We start from the raw sequence: 11,322 nt of genomic DNA, 5'->3' as shown, positions 1-11,322 counted from the left end.
GATGTCAAGAAGCTCGTGAATGGCTGACTTCGAGACTTGAAGGTGGAAGGATACTTGGAGGATGCCTTGCGTGTAAGAACCCAAAACAAAATATCAAAAAGAAAGAAAATATCTAAAAAGGTAAGGAAAATATCTTTTAGCAAAATGACCAAATTGCCCTCGCATATTTTAATGGGGGAAAATCTGACTTTTTAATCGAAAAAGAATTTGGGAATTTCGCTTGCGCCATTGCGTAGAGCGAGGCGAGAGGAGTTCGTAGACACGGAGTAGACCCGAATCGGAGCCGTAACGAAGAAGTTATGGTCTAAAAACCGCGAGGGGCAAAATGGTAATTTGGTCAAAAAGTCAGATATTTATATCACTCTCTCTCCTCTCCCCCGTCAGCCCTCTCTCTCTCTCCTCCCGCAGCCAAACCGCCCGCGACCTCCATCCATTCAACTCGTCGCCACGGCCACCATACTTGGAACCGATCTCCGCCGTGGGTACCGTTGGAACCGTGACTCGACCCTCGTTCTTTTCCGACCAACACCAGCCTCGGGGGTGCCGAAATCTGGCCGGAAAACCATGATTTCCGATGATGGTTCGCCCGAATGCCACCCGAACTTCCAGCTCAGATTTCTCCTCCGTTTCTCCACCACATCGATCGAGTAAGGCACCAGGAGCCCGACAGGATTTTAAAAGGAGACCTCTGAGGGATCGAAGTAGCTTAGACCATCTGTGAGTGGACCTTCTTTCATAAATCAGATTTCATGAATGAATTGATGTGCTTTTATATGAATTGATGTGCTTTTATATAAAATAGATTTTATAAATGATTTTATCTACATGAGTCTTGTAAATGAGTTTATTTGAGTAAGTTTCTTCATTCAGTCTTTGAGTAAGTTTTAATACGATTTTGAATATGAGCAGTACAGTAATAATGCTATAAGTCGGTGCTGCTTATTTACCAGTTACAGAAACAGAGTTTGAGTTTTGAATCAGTTAAGACCGCAGCACGACTTGAGTTTTACAGTTATTATTCAGATATTTCTTTTTAAAAGACATTATTTTAAAACCACCTCGTACCCGTTTTTCTTTATGGTGATTACCCATAGTCGGACCGATGTCTACGGACATCTAGTCTGATTATAGTTCAGTCAGTGCACTTGACTTGCCTCACGAGTTTCGGGGACGCTCGGACCGTGAGTGCCAGGATTTGTGGCTCGGCAGACTTGGTGTCCCGAGACCTGCCAGGATTGCGGCTCGGCTGACTTTATGTCCCCGAGACCTGCCAGGATTGCGGATCAGGCTGACTACGGTCCCCTGTATCCTGCCAGAGCGACTCGAGTTGACTTGGTGTCATCGAGGAATCTGCCGGCGGGACGGGCTGATCATAGTCCCCTGATTTCGCCAGTTTGCGGCTCGAGTAGTCTGTGTGACGCCCGAGACCTGCCAGGGAATTGACGGAAGTGACAGGGGTACATACTGGTGGTATTTTCAAAGGATTCTGAGTTTCTTTATTAAATGTTGATTTTCAGCTACTATAAATCAGTTTTTCTGATTTTTCGGACATAGATCCCTTTTTATTTGTTCAGTTATGAAAGGTCTGAGTACAGAGTTTTTATACGCGTTGATTTCAGTACTTTTATGAAAGTTTTGAATTCAGTGGTTTGTATGAAACTTTCAAGCTTGAACATGACTGATATAGAATGCCTTGAATTGACTATGCGTGATATAAAACGTAAGTATTCAGTTTTATTTAGCTAAATTTCTTTTACAATGGGGGATATTATGTTTATGAGAATCGTTTTGAAGAACATTATTTTATGGTCCACTCACATTTTCAACCTGTTTTCGCCCCCAGGCCGTAGAAGTACGCTGGATCCACCACCGGGCCAATCATAGTTTCTGCGCCAAGGTAAAATTTTGCAGAAAATCCTTGCACCCTTGAAAACCCTAGAAAATGCTCTGATATCATATTGAACATAAGGAATTGAGGTTGGAATCTGTTTGTTGACTTAGTCTGGCTGTTGGTAGGGTTTCTGAGATTGTTTGACAGGTGAATATTTTGGGATAAATCAAAAATACAGGGGAGGTTCTGCCGAATTTTCGGCAGAAGTCTAAGGAAATTTAAAGAGAAAATTGAAGTCAGAAGGGTAAAAAGGTCTTTTGTGCCCGACATTCGCCAGGTGTCGGACACGCACAGGACTTGGCTCGAATTCCAAAGTGGAAATTGGGTCGGGTCCTGTCATTGCGCAAGAAGGTAGACCAAGTGAACTCCTCACCATTCATTAACAAGATGAAGGAGGCAGCTCCCCCGATCCTGCCATTTAAGAGGGTTTTCGATCTCGAAAGCCATCTCAAGCACTTCAAGAGTGCTATGATTCTATACAAAGCTAAAGACGCATTGATGTGCAAGGTGTTTGTAATGACCCTGCGAGGAGTAGCCCAAGACTAGTTCCATACCCCTTCGTCCAGGTCAATTGGAAGCTTTAAGGAGCTTACCCTCGTCTTCTTGAAAGATTACACTTTTTATTGGACTATCAAAAAGAACACTGACTATCTGTTAACTTGCACAAGAAGCACAATGAATCCCTTTTAGACTACATGAAGAGATTCAAGGCAGAAAAGGCAAACATCATAGGATGCAATGACCGAATCGCGTCCTCTGCCTTCAAGAAGCCTTGCCAACTGAGCATGACTTATACCATGAGCTGACTATCGTTCCCATCCAGACTCTAGCAGAGGTCTTTGCGACCGCGGAACGTCACATGCTCTGGGACGACGATCGAATCGCCATATGTCAAATTTTCCATCCCTATACATCAAATTTTTAGCATATGAGAACTATACTAGGCAGGTTGACCAACCGACCAAACAAGCAGGTCAGAGGAGTGACACGTTCAACAAAAAGAGCAATGGCAAGTGTAAGTCGCAGACCCAAGGGGAAGCTCTAGCATATGAGAACTACACCAAGTTCTCCATCCCCATACATCAAATTTTAGCCTAAGTGAAATATAAGCCTTTGGTGAAAAGACCACCACCCTTGAAGCAAGATCCAGTCAAGAGGGATATCATAAGGTATTGTGCTTTCCATAACACACATGGGCATTACACAAACAACTTCTTTGCTTGGAAAAAGCACCTCGAAAAACTGGTGAGAGAAGGCCAATGCACAGAGTTCGCAGCAAAGAAGGCTATCCAGCAAAACAAGGACCACAACACATCCAAGGAACCTTTCCAGAAAGTTATAAGGATTAACACAATCTTATCTGATTCTTAGGAGTCTACGCTGACCAACAAAAAAAGAAGAGGAAGATTAAATAGGCCACTGTTATCTCACAAATCTTAACCAGCCTCCTATTAATTGAAGATGATTCCATGATAGGATTCTAGAAGAAAGATTTGATTGACCTTGATCTGCTGCACAATGACACCTTCATCATCAGTATTCAGATTGCCTAAGCCGTGATCGATCAAACCCACGCAGATGAGGTCAGTGCAGCTAACATCCTACAACTGTTAGCTCGTCTAGTAGATGAGCATGGAGACAATGATCAACAAGTTAGCCAAGTCACTGACCAGCTTCAATGGCTCGACTTTGATTACCGTATGTACAATAAACCTCGACGTCTACTCTCCACCAATAATCAACTCGCAAACCTTTATGATCATTGATGAAGTTTCCTTTACAATGGCATCCTGGGCAGGCCTTGGATTAGCAAGATCAAAGCTGTCACCTCTTCCACTCATCAGAAAATCCGTTAACCAATCCCTGGAGGCAGTACCGGGCAGATCAATAGTGTTCAGTTAATGGCTAGAAGATACTCCGCCCAAGAGCTAAAGAAGAGCAAACAAGTACAGTTCATACCGGTAAGTTGGACAGAATAAGCGGATGAGGAAGCAGATCATGTCCTAACAGTCGAGTAAACCAAAAAGGAAAGGGAGTAGCTACCCCTCCAATAGCAATCATAAAGTTAGGACCAAGTCGAGGGAATTCTTCTAGAGGCCTCTTCTGAAGAAGGATGGAAGCCCGAGGAGGACATTGAGCTAGTATCCCTTGATCTTGACAAGCTAGAGAGAAAAGCGTGGATGGTCTTGAGCCTAAGCCCAGAAGAGAAGGTGGAACTAACTACCTTCCTCTAGAACAATAATGACGTGTTTGCATAGTCACCGTCTGACATGCCTGGAATTGACTTGCAAATCATCAATCACCTACTGCATGTCAACCCAGCTAGTAAGCCAGTTGTGCAAAAGAGATGCAACGTTGCTCTGGAGCGAGTTGTAATCATTGAAGCCGAGAGCGACAACCTCCTAGCTGTCGGCTTTATTAAGAAGTCTCATATGCAAAATTGCTTGCTAACGTTGTTCTGGTAGCAAAGAAACACAAGGGTCAGTGGAGAGTTTTCTTTGCCATAAATGTCTTAAGGGAGACGTATGCTTTAGTTTAAAAGCATCCTAAGGGAGATGCATGTCAACTAAAAGCTTCTTAAGGGAGTCACGGGATGATCGCAATAAACGTCCTAAGGGAGACACATGCATCTATCCAAAAACGTTTTAAAATAGATGTAGGACAACGTTCAAAACATACTAAAGGAAAAATAGAAGAACACCCCTCAAGCAGGTGATGAGTAAATATTCAAGCAAAACACTCAATCAATTCACAAGACATAGTGCAAATTGAAGTTAAAGAAATAGTCGAAGTTGTTATAGTAAAGTGACCAACTGGCCAGAGTTTAACAAAGAACAGGCAATCAACAGATCCAAAAGTTCAAAAATATCAGTGAGCAATTGACATGCCTAAGTTCAGCATGTCAGATGAAGTGGTTAACCGAGACCAATAATTAAAGCCACAAATCTACAAAGAAGAAAAGTCTTAATCTTTGAAACTTTAGCATGAGACTCCTTCTCTTTGGTGCTCTTCAGCTCAAGTCTCAACCGCCTCGGCTACTTGCTCATCAGTTGTAGCCACCTACTTATCAGCCTCAACTACATGATTATCAGCTACAGCCACCTACTCGTCAGCTTTGGCTACTTATTTCACAGCATCAGCTTCAGCCTCATCAGTTGCGCCTTCTTTGGCTTCATCTTACTCGACTGTAGACTCATCAGCTATCGTCTCACCAACTACCAAATCCTCGGCTATATCTGTGTCCATGACGATATCCTGCTCACCTCAAGCAGAAGATCGAGTTGATCATCCAAGTCGAGACCATAACATTTCCATCTCTAAACATCACCAGCTGGGGGCAGACCACGTTCCTGCTTTCATGGTCTGACAAACTTTGGCAATGTACGGCTCGAGATTAAGCCTTTTACTGATCTTATGAACTGCAAGCAAAAGGTAGAAGTCGGTTGGCCATAAAAACTCACATGTAACAAAACTTTGGATAAATCAGCTATTCGAGACGTATCATAGCAAGACATTGCCCTAGCCGGCCAGCACAAGCCAAGACGTGGCCCAAGGAAAACCGCGGCCCAAGTAGCACAAGGCAAGAGGTCGCAACCCTAGCAGGCCCACAACAGCAACTGACCACAGTCGACAGCAAACAGCAGGTGATTGCTACAATCAACAGCAACAAACAGGTGACGGCCATAATCGACACTAACCAGCCACTTGGTCCTTGCTGCGAAAAAAAAATTGAAGAAAAATAAAAACCCAAGTGTGACCTATCTTGGTGTGCACGACAACTCCTCTCCTTAACAAGCAGTACAATCCTCCAATGTCTCTCTCACAAGCTATAAAGTAGAGGAAAACAAGTTTGAGATATGAAGAGGAATGAAGATAAGCCTTGCATTTATAGCAGTTGGGTATCCTTGACCAACAAGGAGTCACAAGCCTATTCCAGCTAGGAGCCCAAGTCAAAATTGGAAGCCCATGCAGTTGGAAAGCCTAATAAATATTTCTCATCTCCTCCATGCCACATAAGCACTATGCAGAAGCTAGGGGGACATTTGTGGGAACACGTACTTTGGCAACCAATAAAGGGACTACATGTGGAAAAGAAATTTTCCTTAGGTCAACTTATTACCCTAATTAAATCCTATTTAATTAGGGAAATTATCTTGATTTAAGATGGGAATATCTCCCGAAATCAAGGATGAGATTTCCATCAAATCTCCTTGATTAATTCCAATCTTCTATTTATGGGTAAGAATAATCCTTAAGAAATAAGGATTATTCTTCAAACCCTAGCACACAAGGAGCCTATAAATACATGACTACACAAGACAATTCTAGGTAACTCTTTCTCACCCTAAAAACCCTTTCTTGCTGTCACTCTCTCTCCCACACGGCTAAGTGCCACCACATAAGGCTCTAGCCACCCGGCTCTTCCCATGAGAGAAAACTCCATCTATTTTAGCTATTGTTGTATCTTTATCAAGATCCAATTGAACTAACTTAGGCATCAAAGAGCCTTTGGCCAACACCCCTCGAGTGTGGTCTATTTACTCATATTTATTTCGCAAAGAGCGAGGAAGAGAGAGAAGGAAGATCGAAGGTCAAGGAATCAACCTACAAATATTCCCCATACGAAATTTTGCTTCAACACTATGTCCAATCTACCATTTAAACTAAGCCTGAAAGGATTGAATTCTGGTTTTACATTAGAGGGTATGAGGTTGTTGTTGGGAGTAGACTTCGTTGGGTGGGGATGGAAAAGGGTGAACGAGGGGTGTTGTTGGGGAATGGTGGCTACTAGGGATAGGGTGCGGGGATGGGTCGGGATGAGGGAAAAGGGAATGAGTGAGGGGCTAATGTTATTTAATTATTATTTAACAGGGGTTGGTCGAGATGAGGGGAGAGGGAATGAGTGAGGTGTTAATGTTATTTAATTATTATTTAACTTTTTTTTTTATAGCTTTAAATATTTAAAAACAAAGAGTTAACTATGGCTACAAAAATGGACATGTGTAAAATTTTAAGAAGGGTGGTGAGGGTACACCTTGGATTAAAGTGGTGAGTAAAAATGCTCCCATATATACAAAGAGCTTCTATTGAGGGACACCCTTGTAGGGCCTACTTCGCATTGCATTTCACTAATCCAAACCGTCTATTTTGTAGATATATATATATATATATATATAGTTTTTAAGTCTATATAGTTTTGTAGGGCCCCCTACAAAAAAAAAAGAAAAAAAGAAAAGAAAAATCAACGATCCAAACTATCTAGTTTTTAAGTCTATATTCATAGATCATCCTCACAAAAAATTAGACAAATCAGAAACCGTTCCGGCATCCAATTGTGTCCTACAAAATCAATGAACACAAGGCTTCAAAAAAGTACTAAAATTTCAATAACTCAGTTGAGTGGTCAAATGATATTGGATTCAAGTAAGTTTTTGTAGAGATGATCTTTGAATGATTATCTAACAAATCGACGGATTGGATTAGTGAAATACAATGCGGAGTGAGCCCTATAAGGATGTCTCTAAAATAAGCTTATTTGTCCCTTAACGAAAGCTATATATATATATATATATATATATATATAGAGAGAGAGAGAGAGAGAGAGAGAGAGAGAGAGAGAGAGAGAGAGAGTTGTTCTCTACTATGGACGTCCATATTTTTTCTAACGTGTGGCGTGTGAACTACTAGTTTTTTTGCCTACTTTGTACTAATAAATCAACCCAAACACTTCCCTTTTCTTGGTAAAGGTAGAATAGAAATATCACCTCCAGATTTAGCTTTTCCTTCATTGGTGGACTGTGGAGAGAAGTTGGAGGCTGTTATGTGTGCTTTAGTGCCCTTTTTTCAAGGCTTATTTTTTACTATATATAACCCTTAAAGTGTATTCCAATTTCATTTTGCCCCCTGAAACTTATTTTGTTTCATTTTACTCTACATTTCACACAAACTTGTCTTATTTTACTCTGTTTTTTATTATTATAAAATATGAATTAAAATTTGAAATTTCAATAAAACTTAAAATCCTTAAAAAAAAAATTATAAAGAAAATTAATATTTTAGAAAAAATAAGATTAAAACAAAAAAAAAAATTTGCCACTCCCATCACCACTAGGTGCCTCTCTTATGATCCTTTTTCGCTTTGTTTTTGTAATTTTAAGTTCTAAGCTATTTGTACCCTTTCTTCAATACTAGGAATCATTTTTCTCAAAAAAACACAACAACAAAAAAAAAAAATTACAATCTTGATTTTCTCTAGCTTAGAAATAGGGTAGTTACGTCAATTTTTACTTAAATTTTGATTTTTAGGGGTTCGTCTCGCCCTTACGCTTGAGAAAAATGAGACTTGGCTGAGATTTTTAGGGAGAGAGAGAGAGAGAGAGGGGTTAGGGGGACAGGGGCGGATCCACAGAGGAGCAAGGGTGGTCAATTGACCCCTGCAACCTCTGAAATCCTCCATTAGAGCCGCCCAAACTGACCCTCGCAAGGTGCTCGACGAAATGCCCCAATGGGGCAAACATGTTGTGCTGCTGCGCAGCTGTGGAGAGCTTGCTGCGCGCAGCTCTTGCGCACAGCGCGCAGCGCGCTTTGTTTTTTTTTTTGTTTGGTCGACGTCAAAACGACGTCGTTTCATTTAAGTGGTTTTTTTTTTTTGCGCCCTCGACGTCGAAACGACGTCGTTGCACTTAAGGTTTTTTTTTTGCGCGCTATTCTTCAAAACGACGTCGTTTCACTTATACTTTTTTTTTTTTTAATAACACCTGGCCAAAACGACGTCGTTTTGGCACAGGTTTAAAAAAACAAAAAACAAAACAGCAGCACAGCTGCTGTGCTACCCGAAACCCATCAGTTTCAAACCCATTTCTTCTTCTCAATATCAAATTCTCTAACCTAAATTCCAACCCCAACTAAAACAACCAACCTCCAATCCAATTCAATGGTGGCTTTCCCTCCCCCCTCACAAATCAGTCGGTGGAGGCAGTAAAGTGGCGTCACTGGGTAGCAAAAAATTGAATAAGTGCCTCCAAAATTCAATTTGATTTCAAAGGTGAATCTATCCCTCAAATTTGAGAGTATGTTATCCTATTTTCTTTATGCTTTAATTAATTAGTAAAGATTCTTATATGTTAGTGTTTTTTTTTTTTGATTAGTTGTTGTTTTTTGTTGTTGAGATTTTATTTTACTTTGTTAGTTTGAATAAACTAGGGCTTTTATGTTAGTTTGAATAAATTAGAGGTTTTGGTTTTGGTTAGTTAGTTTGAATAAATTAGGGTTTTATTTTTATGTTAGATTATATGATTATCTTGGTTAGTTTCAATTAATTAGGGGTTTTGATTTTGGTTAGTTAGTTTGAAAGTATGTTATCCTATTTTCTTTATGCTTTAATTAATTAGTAAAGATTCTTATATGTTAGTGTTTTTCTTGATTAGTTGTTGTTTGTTGTTGAGATTTTATTTTAGTTTGTTAGTTTGAATTAACTAGGGCTTTTATGTTAGTTTGAATAAATTAGAGGTTTTGGGTAGTTAGTTTGAATAAATTATCGTTTTATTTTTATGTTAGATTATATGATTATCTTGGTTAGTTTCAATTAATTAGGGGTTTTGATTTTGGTTAGTTAGTTTGAATAAATTAGGATTTTACTTTTATGTAAGATTATATCTCTTGGTTAGTTTGAATAAATTAAGGGCTTCTAGTTTTGGTTAGTTTGTTTGAATAAATTAGTGTTTTATGTTAGATAATAATTGGTAAATTTGATTAGTTGTTGAGTTTTATTTTGGTTAGTTTGCATAAGTTATGGCTTTTTAATATTGTAGATGTTTGATTAGTTATTTCTACCAATACAGTTATGGAACGATACTTTAAGAGAAGGTTCGCATCAACTACTTCTAGTTCGGATAATGTGGGTAGTTCGAGTTCGAGAGATGTGGATATTTCTAGAGATGTGGATATTTCTAGAGATGTGGATAGTTCGAAAGAAAGTGAGTTGCAAGATATCTTAGCTAATCTTATTGCAGACCCTGGACTTCGACCTCAAATGTTGGATTATGATCCTAACATTAGAGACGAAGTTCGAAGAGCATATCTACAAAAGGGTCCATGTCAGCCCAAGGATCACACATTTCCACAAACTGATCTTTCAGGGTATGATCGACGCTTTAATGTCAAGTGGTTTGATGAGTTTGACTGGTTGGAGTACAGTATTAGTAAAGATGCTGCATTTTGCCTTTATTGTTATCTCTTCAAATCCAATTTCAGAATTGGTCAAGGGTGTAGCGACGCCTTCACAGAGATGGGTTTTAGGAATTGGAAGAAGAAAGATAAAATTAGGCAACATGTTGGACCTGTTGGAAGTGTTCATAATCAATCTAGACAATATTGTGTGGATCTTATGAATCAAAAGCAACACATCCGAACAGCTTTGATAAAGCAATCAGAGCAAGCTCGTATTGATTATCGTATTTGCTTGACAGCTTCTCTTGATTGTGTGAGATTTTTATTGAGGCAAGGTCTTCCTTTTCGTGGGCATGATGAGAGTGACACTTCAAGCAACAAGGGGAATTATTTAGAGCTCTTACAGTTTCTTGCTGATCATGATGAGAAAGTGAAGGCCGTTGTGTTAGAAAATGCTCCCAGGAATCTCAAGTTAATAGCTCCAACAATTCAAAAAGATCTTGTGAATGCTTGTGCCACTGAAACTATTAAGAAAATCATCAAGGATATGGATGGTGCATTCTTCTCTTTATTAGTTGATGAATCACGTGATGTGTCAGTAAAAGAACAGATGGCGGTGGTGTTTCGTTATGTGGACAAAAGTGGGGATGTAATTGAGAGGTTTGTGGGCATTCAACATGTTAGGGATACTACATCAAACTCACTCAAGGAGGCTATTGACATATTGTTTGCAAGAGAGGAATTGAGCATTTCCATGCTAAGAGGACAAGGATATGATGGAGCTAGTAATATGAAGGGTGAGTTCAATGGTCTTAAAACACAGATTTTGAGAGAAAATCCTTGTGCCTATTATATTCATTGTTTTGCACATCAACTTCAATTAGCTCTTGTGGCCGTGACAAAGGGAAATGCTGATATTGCCACTTTCTTCACATCTTGCAATAGCTTGGTTAATATTGTTGGAGCATCGTGCAAGCGTCGTGACATTCTTAGAGATCAACTACAAAAGGATGTTACGGAAGCTCTAGAAAAATATACTTTTCCAACAGGGCGAGGCTTAAATCAAGAAACTTGTCTCAAGCGTCCCGGTGATACACGTTGGAACTCACATTATGGTACATTACTTAGTATCATTTCCATGTTTAAATCTGTGGTGAAAGTGCTCAAATTTATTATTGAGGATGGCTCCACTGATAATCTAGGTGAAGCAAATAGGTCATTGAGAGAAATACAATTTTTTGAGTTTGTATTTCACCTATTTT

General features: G+C 39.7%; 1 protein-coding gene across 1 annotated transcript in view; it reads left to right on the top strand.

The window, feature by feature from the left end:
- The first annotated feature begins 9,734 nt into the window (after positions 1–9,734).
- LOC117625547 (zinc finger MYM-type protein 1-like) overlaps positions 9,735–11,322 on the top strand; it is a 3,311-nt gene continuing 1,723 nt past the window's right edge. The window contains exon 1 of the mRNA XM_034357090.1: positions 9,735–11,275. Coding sequence (XP_034212981.1) covers positions 9,735–11,275 — 1,541 coding nt within the window. The remainder of the gene's footprint in view (positions 11,276–11,322) is intronic.

The sequence above is a fragment of the Prunus dulcis genome, chromosome 4, assembly GCF_902201215.1.
Source record: "Prunus dulcis chromosome 4, ALMONDv2, whole genome shotgun sequence".
Classification (NCBI taxonomy): domain Eukaryota; kingdom Viridiplantae; phylum Streptophyta; class Magnoliopsida; order Rosales; family Rosaceae; genus Prunus; species Prunus dulcis.
Note: the sequence above shows the minus strand (reverse complement) of the source record. Positions and strands in the feature narration are given on the sequence as shown.